The sequence below is a fragment of the Scyliorhinus torazame genome, chromosome 7 (assembly GCF_047496885.1).
Source record: "Scyliorhinus torazame isolate Kashiwa2021f chromosome 7, sScyTor2.1, whole genome shotgun sequence".
In the NCBI taxonomy this organism is placed as follows: Eukaryota; Metazoa; Chordata; class Chondrichthyes; order Carcharhiniformes; family Scyliorhinidae; genus Scyliorhinus; species Scyliorhinus torazame.
Window position 1 is genome coordinate 165,098,090 of NC_092713.1, and position 17,673 is coordinate 165,115,762.

The 17,673-nt window shown below is 51.1% G+C and overlaps 1 protein-coding gene across 2 annotated transcripts in view; it reads left to right on the plus strand.

The window, feature by feature from the left end:
- The window catches only part of LOC140426674 (regulator of G-protein signaling protein-like), a 186,779-nt gene extending 169,374 nt beyond the window's left edge, over positions 1-17,405 (plus strand). For both annotated transcript variants that reach the window (XM_072511757.1, XM_072511758.1), the window contains one exon: positions 17,231-17,405. In XM_072511757.1, coding sequence (XP_072367858.1) covers positions 17,231-17,316 — 86 coding nt within the window. In that variant the 3' untranslated portion in view covers positions 17,317-17,405. The remainder of the gene's footprint in view (positions 1-17,230) is intronic.
- The last annotated feature ends 268 nt before the right edge of the window (positions 17,406-17,673 follow it).

Sequence of the window (17,673 nt, forward strand, 5' to 3'; positions counted from 1 at the left end):
TATGCCAACGGTGACCAGGGGCGATTCCTGATTCCTTTTTCTTTTTTCCTTTTTTCCTCCTTGAGAGATTTTGTTTATTTTGATGCTCATATTGTCAGGTGGGCCGTTGTTTGGGGTTGGTGGGAAGATGGGATCGTTGTTGTTGGTAAGGGGATTGACATTGTATTGGTTACCGTTTACTGTTTGTTGGTGAGGTGTAAATTCTGAAGAAAATGTGAAAATGGAGAATAAAAATATTTTTTAAAAAATGGACATAAAACCTTTGGTCAACAACAGGTGACAGGATCAGGCTCAATCATGGGTTGATCGCAATTTTATTGGATGGGTTTGAACATGACAGCTTCAGGGACTGGATCGAGTCCAACTGGGGTGAGCTGTTGAGTTTTGGAAATTGTATAATTGATGTGTTTTATCAGAGTTAGCAGATTGATCTTGGCATTACCCAGGTCCATCTCTCGTGTACACGAAACCAAGCTTGGGATAATAAATAGCCGTCTTATCCAAGATTGTTGTGTGTCTACTCTGTGTGGTGAATGTATTATGCCAATAATCCACCATTGTGTTTGTAGCTGTGCTGTTGCCCTTGTATCTGTATCTGTGCTATGCTGTTGCCCTTGTGGGCTCCTCCTATGGGACATTGTATGGCATTATCCATAGGGGAACTTGTTGGGGTGGTATGGGCTCCGTCCATGGCTCCTCCCCTTGAAGGGAGGTATAAAGAGCAGTCGACCTGTAGGTGGTTCTCACTATTGGATCAGTCGCAGGCAGGCACTGCTCTAAGTTGATTAAAGCCACGGTTTACTTCTACTCCCGTCTCGAGTGAATTGATGGTCACATCACTCTGTTTATTAAGCCATGGCCTAACAATGAGGGATGAACCCCACGTTAAGGCTGGCTCAATATTCAGGCCTTGGAAAACGCTCCTACAGCGACTCCCACCGTGCCAGTGGTTAAGCCAAATAGAACCATTATGATTTGTGGGGATTATAAATTAACGGAATATAAATTAACCTTGAATCAGGCAGCAAAATTGGACCAATAGCCAATACCAAGAATTGGAGGTTTATACACTAAATTAGAAGGTTTAATCTACACTAAACCTTACACGAGCCATGCGTACCTACAATTAGAATTAGAGGAAGCATCTAGAGAATGTTTTACTGTAAAATATCCACAAAGGCTTGCACTAGCATACACGGCTACCTCATCGGAATGTGCAATTTTCCAGCACATGATGCAAAGTTTACTACAAGACCTACCCACGGTGGTTGTCTACCTTGATGATTACCGGAGCATCCAAAAAGGAACATCTAGCAAATCTTGAAGAAGCTTTAAAAAGATTTAAGGCCAGAGTAAGGCTAAAAAGGGGAAAGTGCATGTTTCGGGCTCATTACATGACGTACTTGGGGTTAAGAGAAGATGCCTGCGCCCTACATCCGATGCAGGAGAAGATAAATGTAATTAAGGAGGCACAAACCCCCCCAAAATATGTCAGAATTGAAAGCTATTTTATCAGTTATTACAGAAGATTTATTCCTCATCTTTCTACAAAACTGGCACCGCTACACACACTGCTCAAGAAGCACCAGAGGTGGTACAGGAGAGAGCATCAGAAAGAAGCCTTTGAACAGGTCAAACTAGCTTTACAGTTATCCAGTCTCTTAGTTCATTTTGATCCCTCAGAAGAGATCATTCTCACCTGCAATGTGCCAGAGCGGTTTTATAGCATCAGATGGAAGTTGATGCAGAAAGGCCTCTTGCCTATGCTTTGAGGACTCTGACTGTTGCTGAACTAGCCATAATCTTTGGTGTGAGAAAGTTCCATCAGTACGTTTTTGGCACTTCATAGTAATTTCTGACCACAACCCCTGTTTGGTTTATTTAGGGAGGATAAGGCCATTTCTCCCATAAAGTCAGCTACGGCCCAGTGCTGTGTTCTATTATTAGCAGCCTACGAGTATATTTTTCAACAAGAAAATAGTTCTTGCTCTAAACTTTCTCGATACATGACTTCCGGTGGGTGACCGTTGGTGTGATGAGTCACACACAAGGTGACTCCTTCATGGAGCTGTGGGTTGTGGAACTTTCTCCCCATTTGGTGGGTGATTTTTGGTGATGAATCGTGAGGAGAGAAAAGGGTGGTGGATTCTCCCCTTGCGGATGGAGCAGCTTATGAGTTTCATCAAGGGAGAATTCAGGCATCAGCACAAGGAGATGCAAGGGGACTGGTTGTTGGTGATTGAGGTTGTGGTTGTACCTCTTCGCTGGTCCCTGGAGCGAGTGGAGAAGTGGCTGGAGACGCAGGGGGCGACGATCAAGAAGGTGGATAGGCGGTATCAGACCAGAGCGACTGAATAGCCTTGCTGGAGATGGCGGCGATGGGGAGATGTGCAACGTGCTGCGGACGAGGGTCGATGACCAGGAAAAATGGGTCAAGGCAGCAGAACCTGTGTATCTTGGGGCTGCTGGTGGGAGTGGAAGGAACCAGTGCCACCAGCTACGTGTCGAGGATGTTCGGGAAGCTGGTAGATGAGAAGGTCTTCAAGTGGGCCTCTGAAGTGAATCGGGCCCACTGGTCCTTGAGACAGAAACTGAGGACAGGGGAGCCACCCTGGGCTGTGATTGTGGGAATGCACAAATTTCAGGATAACGGGAAGATTGTGAGGCAGGCCAAGGTGTCTCGGGACTGTCGCTACGAGGAGAATCGGGTCTGGACATGCCAGGACATTGGGACCGAACTGGCCAAAGGGGGGCAGGTTTCAATAAGGCCAAGGAGGCGCTCTTTCAAAATAAAGTTAAGCTTGGGGTGCTGTACCCCGCCACGTTGTGGGTGATGACTTAGGGGAAGGAGAATTATTTTCAGATGCCAGAAGAGGCAAATGACTTTGTCCAGGACCAAGGGCTGGGAGGGTTAGGGATGGGTTGTGTTGTGTCATTTCGCAAGTTGTCACGGTTTTGTTAATATATTGATTTTTGCCGATAAGTGTGTTGTTGATGCACGTGTCCTGTTGGGGTTGACGTGGGGCTTTCCTGCCCGCGATACCTGGTTCGGAAAAGGTAGGGGGAAGCTTTGGGAAGGTGGGAGGGATGGTGCTGATGCACGATCAATTGCACAAAGACGAGAGTTGAATACAACTGAGGCTTTATTGCTCTAAGATGTGTGGCCTCCCACAGCAGCTGACGAAATGGCTGCTGCACGGAGGACACACATATTTATACTCCACCTGCTGGGCAGAGCCAGCAGACAGGGACTACCGTCGTACCTGTAGTACAGGTCCTACCATACATCCCCTAATATAGGTGCAACAGTGGTTTACCACTTTCACCCCCTCTTAAAATTGAGTCCGGCGGGGGTGGTGGAGAATTATATACAACAATTGAATTTTACATGAACAATTTTTGTGAGAAAAAAAATGTCTTTTGAAGTCCAGTGGACCAGTTAGAGATTCAACCGGTCCGGGGACTTGATGTGCCGCTGGGAGCGACGCAGTGGTGGCGGCGATGCCGATGCTAGTCTGGTCTTCGGTGACTCCGGGAGCGTGCCAAAATCCTCTTCACCTCGGGCATGGGCAGGGGGAGGACGGATGGTCCTGGGGGGGTTGCTGCTGGGAGCGCCGGGGGAGGGGAGGGTGGCACCGGGCCGGAGGGGTGTGTGTGTGGGGAACCTGCTGGTGCCAGGTCCCTGAGGGAGACCGTATCCTGGCGGCCATCGGGGTACGCCACGTACGCATGCTGGGGGTTCGCATGGAGCAACTGCACCCTCTCCACCAACGGGTCCGCCTTGTGGATTCGGACGTGCCTACGGAGAAGGACGGGTCCTGGAGCTGCGAGCCAAGTCGGCAGCGACACCCCGGATGTGGACTTCCTGGGGAAGGCAAAAAGACGTTCATGGGGTGTGTTGTAAGCGGCGGTGCACAGTAGCGATCGAATGGAGTGTAGTGCATCAGGGAGGACTTCCTGCCAGCGGGAGGCCGCGAGGTTCCTGGACCGTAGGGCCAGTTGGACGGCCCTCCATACCGCCCCGTTCTCCCTCTCTACCTGTCCGTTTCCCCGGGGGTTATAGCTGGTCGTCCTGCTGGAGGCGATACCCCTGCTGAGCAGGAACTGACGCAGCTCATCGCTCATGAATGAGGATCCGCTGTCACTGTGGATGTAGGCGGGGAAACCGAACAGAGCGAAGATTGTGTTGAGGGCTTTGATGATGGTGGCAGACGTCATGTCGGGGCATGGGATGACGAAGGGGAATCTGGAGTACTCATCGACCACACTGAGAAAATACCTGTTACGGTCGGTGGAGGGTAGGGGCCCTTTGAAGTCCACGCTGAGACGTTCAAAGGGGGGACATCACCAGCTGCGCGCGGTCCGGCCGGTAGAAGTGCGGCTTGCACTCCGCACAGACCTGGCAGTCCCTGGTGACTGTCCGTACTTCCTCAACGGAGTAGGGCAGATTGCAGGCCTTTATAAAATGGTACAACCGTGTGACAAAGGCTGTTGTGCAGGGCCCGGAGTCGGTCTACTTGTGCGCTGGCACATGTACCTCGGGATAGGGCGTCTGGGGACTCGTTGAGCGTGCCGGGGCGATACTTAATCTCGTAATTATAGGCGGAGAGCTCGATCCTCCACCTCAAGATCTTATCATTCTTGATCTTGCCCCGCTGTGTGTTATTGAACATGAAGGCTACCGACCGTTGGTCAGTGAGGAAAGTGAATCTCCTGCCGGCCAGGTATTGCCTCCAATGCCGCACAGCTTCAACGATAGCCTGGGCCTCCTTTTCGACGGCTGAGTGCCGAATTTCTGAGGCATGAAGGGTGCGGGAAAAGAATGCCACGGGTCTGCCTGCCTGATTGAGGGTGGTGGCTAGGGCGACGTCTGATGCGTCGCTCTCCACTTGAAAGCGCAGAGTCTCGTCTACTGCGTGCATCCCGGCCTTGGCGATATTGGCTCTGATACGGGCAAAGGCCTGTTGAGCCTCGGCCGTCAGGGGAAAATGGGTGGACTGAATGAGTGGGCGGGCTTGTCCGCATAGTTTGGGACCCACTGGGCGTAGTATGAAAAGAACCCCAGGCAACGTTTGAGGGCCTTGGGCAGTGGGGGAGGAGAAGCTCCATGAGGGGGCGCATGCGGTCGGGATCGGGCCCCAGAACCCCGTTCTGGACCACATAGCCGAGGATGGCTAAGCGGTTCATGCTGAACACGCACTTCTCCTTTGAGGTTTAGGAGAGTGGCGGTGTGGAGAAATTTAGCAAGGTTGGCATTGTGGTCCTGCTGATCATGGCCGCAGATGGTGACGTTGTCTAGGTACGGAAAGGTGGCCCGCAAACCGTACCAGTCGACCATTCGGTCCATCTCCCTTTGGAAGACCGAGACCCCATGGGTGACGCCAAAGGGAACCCTGAGGAAGTGATAGAGGCGACCGTCTGCCTCGAAGGCAGTGTATGGAGGGTCCGCTTTACGGATGGGGAGCTGGTGGTAAGCGGATTTAAGGTCTACCGTTGAGAAGACCCGGTACTGTGCAATCTGATTGACCAAATCAGATATGCGTGGGAGGGGGTACGCGTCGAGCTGCGCGTACCGATTGATGTTCTGGCTGTAGTCCACGACCATTCTGTGTTTCTCCCCAGTTTTAACTACTACCACTTGGGCTCTCCAGGGGCTGTTGTTGGCCTCGATGATGCCTTCCCGAAGCAGCCGCTGGACCTCGGACCTGATGAAGGTCCTGTCTTGGGTGCTGTACTGTCTGCTCCTGGTTGTGACGGGTTTGCAATCCGGGGTTAGATTTGCGAAGAGGGAAGGTGGATCGACCTTTAGGGTCGCGAGGCCGCACACAGTAAGGGGTGGTAGGGGCCCGCCGAATTTCAGGTTTAGGTTCTGGAGGTTACACTGGAAGTCCAGGCCAAGTCGTAGGGCAGCGCAGAGATTAGGGAGCACGTAGAGGCGGAAGCTGCAGAATTCACCGCCCTGGACCGTGAGTGTGACTGTACAGTACCCCGGATCGCCACGGAATGGGATCCGGAGGCCAGGGAGATTCTTTGATTGGCGGGGTGTACCGCAAGGGAGCAGCGCCTTACCGTATACGGGTGGATGAAGCTTTTGGTGCTCCCGGAGTCCAGCAGACAAGAGGTCACGTGTCTGTCGATTTTAACGCAGGTCGATGCGGTAGCCAGGTTGTGCGGACGAGACTGGTCGTTGGTCACTGAGGCGAGTCGTGGTTGGTCGTCGCTGGTGTCGGATGATGGGTTGCCCGGGGGGCACGGGTCGTGGAATGCTGGTGGTGCCCATGTGCCCTGGGGGAGACAAGATGGCGGTGCCTGAAGATCTTGGGGAGGACAAAATGGTGGCGCCCATGGGCCGCATGTGGCGGGGGTTGAAAAAGATGGTGGTGCCCATGGGTCGCACATGTTGCGCGGAGGGGAAGATGGTGGTGCCCACTGGCCGCGCTTGTTCTGAAGGGGAGAAGATGGCGGCGTCCACTTGCCATGCGTGGTCTGAGGGGGGAGAAGATGGCGGCGCCCACTGGCCGCAGGTGGTCCGGGGAGGTGAAGATGACGGCGCCCACTGTCCTTAACGAGGTGGGTGGGAGCGATAGCGGCATCTGCGCGGGCCTGGCACACCGCGGCGAAGTGCCCCTTCTTACCGCAAGCCTTACAAAGGGCAGTGCGGGCTGGGCAGCGTTGTCGGGGGTGTTTCTGTTGGCCGCAAAAGTAACATCGGGGACCCCCAGGGTTCGCTGCCTTGTGGGTGGTGCAGGCGTATTGGCTGGGTAAGGCCTCCACTGGGGCAGCCGTCTGTGGGGTCCACGATGCGTAGGAGAGGTGGGCCGCGCGGCTGGGGGTGTAGGCCTGGATATTGCGCGAGGCGACCGTCATAGAGAGTGATAGCTTCTTTGTCTCTCTGAGATCGAGCGTGGCCCCCTCTAGAAGTCGCTGGCGTTTGAGGTCCGACCTAATCCCCGTAACAAAAGTGTCCCGCATAAGGAGGTTTGAATGTTCCGTGGCCGTAACGGCCTGACAGTCACAGTCCCGGACTAGTGGGATTAGGGCCCGCCAGAAGTCTTCTATGGACTCACCAGGGAGTTGAGAGCGAGTGGCAAGTACGTTTCTGGCGAAGAGCGTGTTCGTCTTCTGGGCGTAATAATTCTTTGAGAAGTGTCATGGCTTTGGCGTAGTTTGGCGCGTCCTGGGTCAGCGAAAAGACGTTGGAGCTCAACCTCGAATACAGTATCTGTATTTTCTGAGCCTCCAGAACAGGGCTTGGCGCTGAGTTGATATACTCCTCGAAGCAAGCTAGCCAGTGCTGAAAGTTCTTTTTGGCGTCGCTTGATTGCGGATCCAGCTGCAGGCGATCCAGCTTGATACAGAGGTCCATCTTCAAAAATCTTAGAGCAATAAATTGATGCACGATCAATTGCACAAAGAAGAGAGTTGAATACAACTGAGGCTTTATTGCTCTAAGATGTGTGGCCTCCCACAGCAGCTGGCGAAATGGCTGCTGCGCGGAGGACGCACATATTTACACTCCGCCTACTGGGCGGAGCCAGCAGGCAGGGACTACCGTCATACCTGTAGTACAGGTCCTACCATACATCACCTAATATAGGTGCAACGGTGGTTTCCCACAGGTGGGTCTCTTTGTCTGTAAGGCGGCGAGTAGCGTGATGGATCGACAAGGGGAGTCGCTGGAGTAGAAGGAATGAGAGTGGGTGAGATGGGTGGTGGAGGTGAGGTTCTTTGTTTCGGCCTCCAGGTAGAACTCTCTATGCTAGCGTGATATGCTAGTAAATGGAAGCAGAATGGGGGGGGGGGGGTAGGGGAGCCGCCTGCGATGAGTAGCCAGAGATGAAAAGCAGGGGGGAGGGGTGGTCAGGAGGGGGAAGAGAGAGAGGGAGGAGTGGGGGGAGAGGGAGAAGGGAGGGGGGCAGAAAGGGAGCCGTGGAGGAGGGGGTGGGCTGGTGACACAGTTGTTTAGTCAGTTGGATTTAGGGGAAGATGGAGGAGGCAGCCATTTTGTGTGGACTCAAGTTAGTTGTGGAATGGACAATTAGATGGGTTGAGTAGATGGAGATGATGGCAAATCTTAATAGAGGAGGAAGTCGAAAGCCCCTGGTTCGGATTGTAACTTGCAATGTCCAGGGGTTTAATGGGCCCATCACAAGGTCAAAGCTGTTTACGCACCTAAAGAATTTAAAGGCAAATATGATTTTTCTGCAGGAATGGCATTTGACTGTAAAAGATCAGATGCGATTGAGGAAGAGTTAGGTAGCGCTAACTTTTCACTCAGGGCTTGATTCCAAGGCGAGGGTGTAAGAATATTATTCAGTAAAAAGGTTACGTTTGCAATGACGAGAGAGGTGCAGGACCCGATGGGTTAGATATGTGATAGTGAGTGGGAGGTTGGCGGGAATGCCAGTGATGCTGTTCAATGTGTATGTACCTGGGTTGATGGGGACTTCAAGAAAAAGTTAGTAATGAGCATCTCGGATCAAGATTCCCACAAGCTAAAAATGGGGGGGCAATTTTAATTGTGTGCTACGCCCGAGGGTGGACCGGCGAAGCCCAAATCTGTGGTGAGGACAGGGATGGCGAGGGAGTAAGGAGTGTTTATGGAGCAGATGGGTGGATCTATGGAGGTTTAGGAACCCGATTGAGAGGGAATGCTCCTATTTCTCTCATATCCATTGGGTATACTCGGGGTACTGATTTATTTGTGGTGGGGAAGGAGGAGCTGACGGGTGGTGGGGGCAGTGTTTGCAGGTACAGTAATCTCGGACTTGCGCCGCATGATGTTGGAGTGGAGCTGGGGCGGGCTCAGAGACTGGGGTGGAGATTTGATTCGGGGTTATTGGCAGATAAGAAATGTTGTGATAAGGTGCAATTGGCTATAAAGGATTATGTAGAGTTCAATCAAAATGGGGAGGTCTCTGCAGCCACATTCTGGGAGGCACTGAAGGTGGTGGTCTGCGGGAGGGCGGGGGGGGGGGGAGGTGATTGCGTTTCAGACCCATAAAGATAAAGCTGACAGGGAGGAGAGGAGGAGGTTGCTGGGGGGTATTGGTGGGGTTGAACGTGGACACTTGGCAGCCTCGACTAGGGAGCTGATGGCAGAAAGGAAGGACTTGCAGGGGCAGTTTGATTGATTGATGACGGGGAAGGCGATGGGTCAGCTCTGTAGAGAACAAAGAACAAAGAAAATTACAGCACAGGAACAGGCCCTTTGGCCCTCCCAGCCTGCGCCGATCCAGATCCTTTATCTAAACCTGTCTTCTATTTTCCAAGGATCTACTTCCCTCTGTTCCCCGCCCGTTCATATATCTGTCGAGATGCATCTTAAAAGATGCTATTGTGCCCGCCTCTACCACCTCCGCTGGCAAAGCGTTCCAGGCACCCACCACCCTCTGTGTAAAAAACTTTCCATGCACATCTCCCTTAAACTTTCCCCCTCTCACCTTGAAATCGTGACCCTTGTAATTGACCCCCACTCTTGGAAAAAGCTTGTTGCTATCCACCCTGTCCATACCTCTCATAATTTTGTCTGATCTCTACATCTCACGAATGAAGAGAAAGTAGATGTGGAGTGGATACTTCCTTTACTGGGGCATTCGAGAACGAGAGGTCGTAGTCTTAGGATAAGAGGTAGCAAATTTAAAATGGTATTGAGAAATGACCTCGCCCGAAGGGGTTGCGAATCTATGGAATTGTTACTCCAGAGAGCAGTGGGCGCTGGGTCAATGAGTAAATTTAAGGAAGGAGTTAGATAAATTTTAATTGGTAATGGAATTGGTAATGGGTTGAAGGGTTATGGAGCATGGGCAGGACGCAGGAGTTAAGGCAAGGATTAGATCAGCCAATGACTTGATGGACCAAATGGCTTAATTCTGCTCCTTACCACCCAGATTCAATGGGCACACGGTTGGATCTGGTACTTCCGAATTCGGCGGGAAGGGTGCAGACAAAGCAGAACGTACAGGAGAGACATCACCACTTGAACTGAGAGACTAGTTTTTTTATACATTTAGAGTACCCAATTCATTTTTTCCAATGAAGGTGCAATTTAGCGTTGGCAATCCACCTACCCTGCACGTCTTTGGGTTGTGGGGATGAAACCCACGCAAACACGGGAAGAATGCGCAAACTCCACACAGACAGTGACCCAGAGCCGGGATCGAACCTGGGACCTCGGCAACGTGAGGCAGCAGCACTAACCACTGCGCCACCGTGCTGCCCCGAGAGAGTATTTGAAATGGACGACTTGGTTAATGTGAAGAATTTTGGTGCTGGTCTGAATTGGATCCCTGGAACAGTTGCGGCCAGAACAGGTCCAGTGTGGCATGAAATAGATGTCCAAAGTAAGAGGGGAAAGAAACGCCTGGATCATTTGAGAAGGAGAGAATCGCACACCGAACCAGTAGGACGACCCGCCCCTAGGACGCCTGTCAGTGATATTGCTACGGATGAAAGTAATGCTGCCACAAGCCATCCCAAGGAAGAGCTAAGAATGTTCAAGGGGGAAACCTGTGAAACTATCTGCACAGATGCACCTTTGCAAGCCAACCCGCCGAGGCTCAAACCGAATGTATCTCTCCTGCTGAAATTTGCTGCTGAATTACGCCCCCAAAGGATCAGGAAGTCCCCAGGCCGGCTTACCTTATTAGATCCATTTGTTGTATGATGTTGTAAATAATTCCATTGTTGATGTAACGTGTTGGTTGATTTGTTATGTTGTAGGTGTAACATAAGCGGCTTCCTTGTGGTGCACTTGACAAAGGAAGGTTCAGACGTGGAGATAACTTCAACACGTTTATTAAACTATTTACACTTCTATTACTCGGGTTCGACACTACTGCTAATCCTACTATAGCTACCCAGACTGACTAACCAGTTGCTGCAATCCACGTGGTGGGTGTAATATTGAATCAACCCTGTGTCTCTACTCACTGACTGTCTCCACTGGAAAGAGGCAGATCATATGTGTGGTGTCCTTTATATATGGGTTGGTATTCTGCCCCCCCCCCTGTGGTCGTGTCACCACCGTGTGCATCGTGTATGTCTATTGGTCACGTCCTATCTAACTGATCTATTGGTTGAGTGTGTGTGTGTGAGATGTTTCTGGTGCTCCCTCTAGTGTCTAGCTAGCCTACATGCATTTACATTGATGCACATCACCACATTCCCCTTTTTTTATATGTTACATATTTTCTGCACACTTTGAGAAAATTGAACAAAGAACAGGTAGATAAGGTAAGGTATATACAAGTCATGGGAACAGTGATTAAACAGTAAGTCCAAATCATTTGTGTGAGTTCAAAAACCATCAATTAGCATGGTCAAATGTCTCTCTTGGTTATTAACGCCTGTGCCACAGGAACCAAGAAGTGGTCAAATCACTTCGCTGTCTGATTTGGAGTCCCTTTCTTTTTACAATGTTTGTGATGGTGCTGTCGGATGACATCTTGTAGCTGATAAGGTGTTGACGTTGAAGAGGCATCATCAACAGTATCATTCGAGGTCATGGATGTGCCATATGTTGAAGTTGCTTAAGACTGTACATACTGGTTCTGGCCACGTGCTGTGCAGGAAGGGTGATCCTGCTGAGAACCGTTGAAACTTGTCGAATTGGAAACAGAATTGCTGCTCGCATGAATACCTGGTGATGGTGTGAACCTAGAACCTTGCATCTGATAGGAATATGCCGTCTGGCCAGGCTGGGGTGTAGCAAATCCTGGGCTGTAACTAAGGCATCCAGTGTGTAGTGCAGATTGCGCTTGCGGTAGACCTTCAGTCTTGATTCCATGAGTGGGCAATCCGTAGTGCTGGCCTGTTTGAGAATATGCTGCATAGACTGCTGGCTGCTGCATGCCTGAACACTGGGTTTGTCCAGCATGAGCTGTCATTGGCTGCACTGCTGGTGTGGAAAAAATGTGTGGATTAGCTGTGGTGAATATTGGTGTATTCCTCTTGGACTGTAGCCGCTGCTTGTTATTACTGACCCAGTGTAATTGTTAAGTGATCCATCTCCTGTCGTTGTGGCATCTTCTGTCACCCTGAGCGTGCCATCACTGAGGTTGCGGCACTCCCTGTCTGGAGTAAAGTCCGGCTTACGTGAATCAGAGTCGGCGTTTGGTTGCTCCCCATCTGGAGTCTGGTCTGTTTTAACTGAGTCAGTGTTGGTTTGTTGATGCTCCCCGTCCGGAGTCTTAGCAGGTTCACTGGAGTCAGCTGAGATTTCTTGAAGCTGCACGTCTGGAGTTGGAACATGCAGGAATGCATAGACTTGTGGAGAGGTTCGAGTGAATGAGGGTGGAAGTATCATGGTGTCACCGGAGTCACCAGTTGTCTCACAGTGATCGTCGAGTGCCACTGTACACACTAGCTGAGGTCTGTCACTTTGCACATCTTGCATGGGAAGTGGGATGCTGTCGTCACTCGTCTCACATACCGTGGGTAGAGCCTCAGTAGCTGCTTGTTGTTCACTTGGGTTGGGTAAATTGTCAGAGTCTTCATCTGGTGGTGCAAACAATGTGGGTGGACTGTCATTGTCTTGCTGTTGCCCTTCATTTGGGCTTGGACTGTCATCGTCGCTTTGTTCTTCACTGTAGCATGATAGACCGTCATGGCTGTCCTGCTGTGCACTGGAGCGTGGTAGAGTGTCATAGTCTTCTTGCTGTTTACTTGAGCATGGCAGACTTGCATCGTCTGCTGCTAGTTGGTCAGAGGAGGTTACTAGACCCTCATGGTCTTGTACCTGCAAGGACTGCGCATCGGAGTCTTGCATTGTTTCTATCGTGGAGGCTGTCCACGAGCTCGCTGCGGAGGCTTGTGACACTGGAAATGAAATGAAATGAAAATCGCTTATTGTCACAAGTAGGCTTTAAATGAAGTTACTGTGAAAAGCCCCTAGTCGCCACATTCCGGCGCCTGTTCAGGGGGGATGGTACGGGAATTGAACCGTGCTGCTGGCCTGCCTTGGTCTGCTTTAAAAGCCAGCTCTTTAGCCCTGTGCTAAACCAGCCCCAGTCACGTCTTGTGTGTGCAAGGACTGCCCTCTGGAGACTTGCGTTTCTTCTATCGTGGAGTCTGTCCACGAGCTCGCTGTGGAGGCTTGTGCCACTGGAGTCACTTCTTGTTCATGCAAGGACTGCGCTCTGGAGTCTTGCGTTTCCGCAATTGTGGAGTCTGTCCACGAGCTCGCTGTGGAGGCCTTTGACACTGGAGTCACTTCTTGTTCATGCAAGGACTGCGGTGTGGAGTCTTGCGTGTCTTCTTTCGTAGAGTCGGGAACCCTGAGCGGTGCGTGGACCGTGCTCTGTGTGGCAGCAGGCCACTCTCTGTGGGCTTGTACCCCTCTCTGTCTCTTGGTTTCAGGCTGCAACATCATCCTGCACTCACGAGTTGGGATGTCATATCTGCTGGGCTGAAGATCCTCAAATCCGAAGAACGAATCTGCGTCTGCGTCGGATTCAATACGGGGGTCGCCAATGTGCAACACGTCGAGTTGCGGTTCGGATTTGGTACTGGGGTAGCCTCCCAAGGTGAAAGGTTCGTCCGAGTCGTAGTCTTCTAGGACCATATTTTCACTGTTTGCGTCGGAGCTGGCATTGGGCTCGCGAGGTCCAGAGAAAATGTAAAGATCGGTATCGAAGTATTCAAGGCTGGAATCATCGGTTTGGACATAGGTAACTGCTTGTTGCAGGGTTCTTCGGAGATTAATTTCATTCCCTGGTTCAATTTGAGGCATTGCACTGTCATTCCAGGTGAAGAAAGGTTGTTTTACGGCTTTGAAAGATTTTTTCTTTGATTTGGGACGATTCTCCTTTAAATGGGCGTGGTCCAGGGCCTTTGACGTCATGACGCATGTGACGTAGCGCTATGGAAGCGATTGCGTATGCGCAGATCGCTTTTCCTTTACCGATGGCTGTTTTTGTGATTGTGCATGCGTGGCGTCTCGCGCATGCGCAAACGGACCTTCCCGTTCTGTGCCCTTCTCGCACAACTGTTCAAGTGCAGTCCCTTTAGAAAGATGCCCGCCAATCAAAACTGTTCTCTGCTCCGGGATCTCAGCATCGTGGTGAGTACTGGCGCTTGTCTTACCTTTTCTTGCTGGTTGGAGTGTGTTTTCCTCACAGTATTTGCCAAATTTGTCCAGGACTGCCTGGAAGTCGCTCCTGTTTTGCCCTTTGGAGAACTCGAATTTTTTAAAGATTTCTTCTGCTCTGGCACCGGCGATGGTGATTCAGCATCGTGCCAGGTCTTCTAGTTCGACTGCCACCAGGAAGATTTCAAACTTTTGCCGGAATGCCCGCCAGTTTTCGCGGAGATCGCCGTGGCACTGGAGCTGCTGCAGAACCTGGATCTCAAACATCTTGCCTGGGTATCGTTGCTGGTTGTCACTGTACGCTGAGGTATGGCTATGTGGATTGAAACAGTTCAGTCCTGGTACCATGATTTGTTATGTAACATAAGCGTAGGTGTAACATAAGCGGCTTCCTTGTGGTGCACTTGACAAAGGAAGGTTCAAATGGGAGATAACTTCAACACGTTTATTAAACTATTTACAGTTCTATTACTCGGGTTCGACACTACTGCTAATCCTACTATAGCTACCCAGATTGACTAACCAGTTGCTGCAATCCACGTGGTGGGTGTAATATTGAATCAACCCTGTGTCTCTACTCACTGACTGTCTCCACTGGAAAGAGGCAGATCATGTGTGTGGTGTCCTTTATATATGGGTTGGTGTAATGCCCCCCTGTGGCCGTGTCACCTCCGTGTGCATCGTGAATGTCCATTGGTCGCGTCCTATCTAACTGATCTATTGGTTGAGTGTGTGTGTGTGATGTTTCTGGTGCTCCCTCTAGTGTCTAGCTAGCCTACATGCATTTACATTGATGCACATCACCACATTGGTCAGGAACTTAAAGGGGGAGGGATGTGGTAGCGTGCCCTAAAGGTGTGGGGGGGGGGGCAAGTTCTTGGAGGATCATGTGACCCGTTTTGCCAATCAAGCCGGAGCGTGTGAACCCTGGGGGCTGAGCGCGGGTTTCCCAGTTAGCTAGAGTTTGGAGTGTGGAGTCGAGTACACTTTATTTCACTCTCTGTAACAGTTACTTACCTTAATAAACTGTTTATTCGTTGATCTACTTGACGGTTGTCAGTCTTACAAAATACTACACGGCCTTGCCACCGATGGCCACATCCCATAAGAGAATATTAAAAACAAGACATGGTTGCTACCTAATGTCTTACGTAGAGGCATGGTCACTTAATTGTAATTACAATCATATTCCAAACATGGCTTTTATCGCAGTTAATTTCTAGGTAGGTCTGGCCTTCCTTGATGCTAAGAAAGTTCATATGATTATCAAATTCTACATAAGGTCTGGTACTTTTTGATTCTAGGGAAGCCACACTTCCAGAACACAGTGGTGAATTTTTTTCATCAGTTGCGTGTTGCCTCGGATTATCAGTATAAATTCATCAAGTCTTACATTGTGTTGTCTCACTTGGCAACTTTGCAATAAAATATACTGGTGTGTGGTTTTTAAGTGAGTGTCTTTCTTATCAGTGATCCTCTCACTGTTGTAAGAAGACAGGTAGAGTCGAGTATTGTAAACTCTATTTGCGCTTTTTACAAAAGTAACTTCTTATTTGGAGGAACATGGGGGTGATTCTCAAAAATGGAGAAGACACGACGGCTCGAAACGGGCACGGGGATGACCGATTCTGTCCCCCACAGGGGGCCAGAACGGCACTGGAGTGGTTCACGCCGCTCCAGCCTCCCTTCCCGCCGCCAAATGGGCGTCGCACCAACCCGCGCAGGCGCGGGGCCTTCTTCAGGGCACTGGCCCCCACTCAACATGGCGTCGGTGTTCAGGGGCTGGCCGCGCAGGATAGTAGGCCCGGGGGGGGAGGGTGGAGAGGCCGGCCCACCGATCTGTGGGCCCCAATCGCGGGCCAGACCCCATCAGAGGCCCCCCCAGGAATGAATCCCCCCCCCCCCCCACAGGCTGCCCCCCGACCCTCCGCGCAGAGTTCCCACCGGCAGCGACCAGTGGTGAACGGCGGCGGCGGGACTCTGTCGTATTCACTCGGCCCATCCGGGCCGAAGAATCGGCGGCCCCACCGATTCCAGCGGCCCGTGGCCAGCGCCACATCAAATGTGCCGGCACAAATGGTGCCAATTCTCCGCACCTCGGTGAGTCGCGCGCCAGCATCGGGGCGCGTGGTGCAGTTGCGGCGATTGTCCGGCCCGGCACGGGGATCGGAGAATCGCCCCCCAGGTCTTTTCAGGGGCTGGTTTAGCACAGTGGGCTCAGCAGCTGACTTGTAATGCAGAGCAAGGCGAGCAGCGCGGGTTCAATTCGCGTACCAGCCTCCCTGAACAGGCACCGGAATGTGACGACTAGGGGCTTTTCACAGTAACTTCATTGAAGCCTACTTGTGACAATAAGTGATTATTATTATTACCCCTCTCCGATTTCCTACCACTACCAAAGATGTACAGGTTAGGTGGGGTTATGGGGATAAGGTGGGGGAGTGGTCCCAGGTAATGTTAACTTTTAGACGGTCAGTGCAGACTTGATGGGCCGAATGGCCTCCTTCTGCAATGCAGGGATTCCATATAAAATACTCAAGACCGAGCCAGATTTCCCGGCTGTTCACGCCAACGTGGTGTCTTCCTGTCCCACCGACGGCGTCCTCTTGCCGGTTTCCCGCCGGTGAGGGGTGCATTCAATGGAAAACCCTCTTGCCAACGACAGGACCAGAAGATACCACTTTTGCTAATATTCTTTATCATTATTGGTCACACCCCGTTGTCTGTCCCCGCGTACATAACTGCCTCCTATGTGACACGGGTTTCTCATTTCACTACCTGTGTCTTATTAGAAAATTGTTCCGCAAACAACACTGTGATAATGGCTGGATAATCTGTCAGTGATGTTGTTGGGGGTAAATATTTTTGGGGGACCTGGGAGAACTCTCCTATTCTTCCTCTGATAGCCCTCCAGGTTGTGTTGCATCTGGCTAAGAGGGCAGACCAAGTCTCGGCCGAAAGATGGTACCCCCAACGGTGCAGCAGTGCAGGGTGAGGCTTCAATCTGTGACCTGACTGTGAAGTGAGACTGTTACTCACTGGGTCACAGACTAACAGGATTATCTAAAACAATAGGTACAAAAATAGCAAGGTGCAGCAGCCACTAGAAATTGAAGGCATTTCAATGATTTATTTTGATAGGATACTGGACACAGCCTCCACTTAGCGAACAGAGGGAGACAGAAAGTCCAGTCCCAGTGACCGGGGACACAGTGGCTACGTTTTGATGGGTCACCTGACTTGACGACAAGGCTGGCTGAACGGTTTTGCTCCTGGAACAGTTCAATAAACGCAAGATGTCTTATGCCCCCCTTCACATTGTGTCTCTAGAGTGTTCCTTGATTCGAGGCTGAGCTCTCTTGACTGTTGGCGTGTCTGAAACTCAAGTGTCTCAGTGGCAGCTACTTGTGGATCCGGCCTATTGAGGCCTGGTCAATCCTGCTGTGCAAATTGGTTAATAGTCTTCACTCTGACCTTTCTGCTGTATTTATCCAACCCTACAGTCCACAGGGCCCAGGGGCACGTCTGAAAGACCAACCTGGTGACCTGAGCCCACATTCAAGCCGAGGCCTTTGATTGAAGCC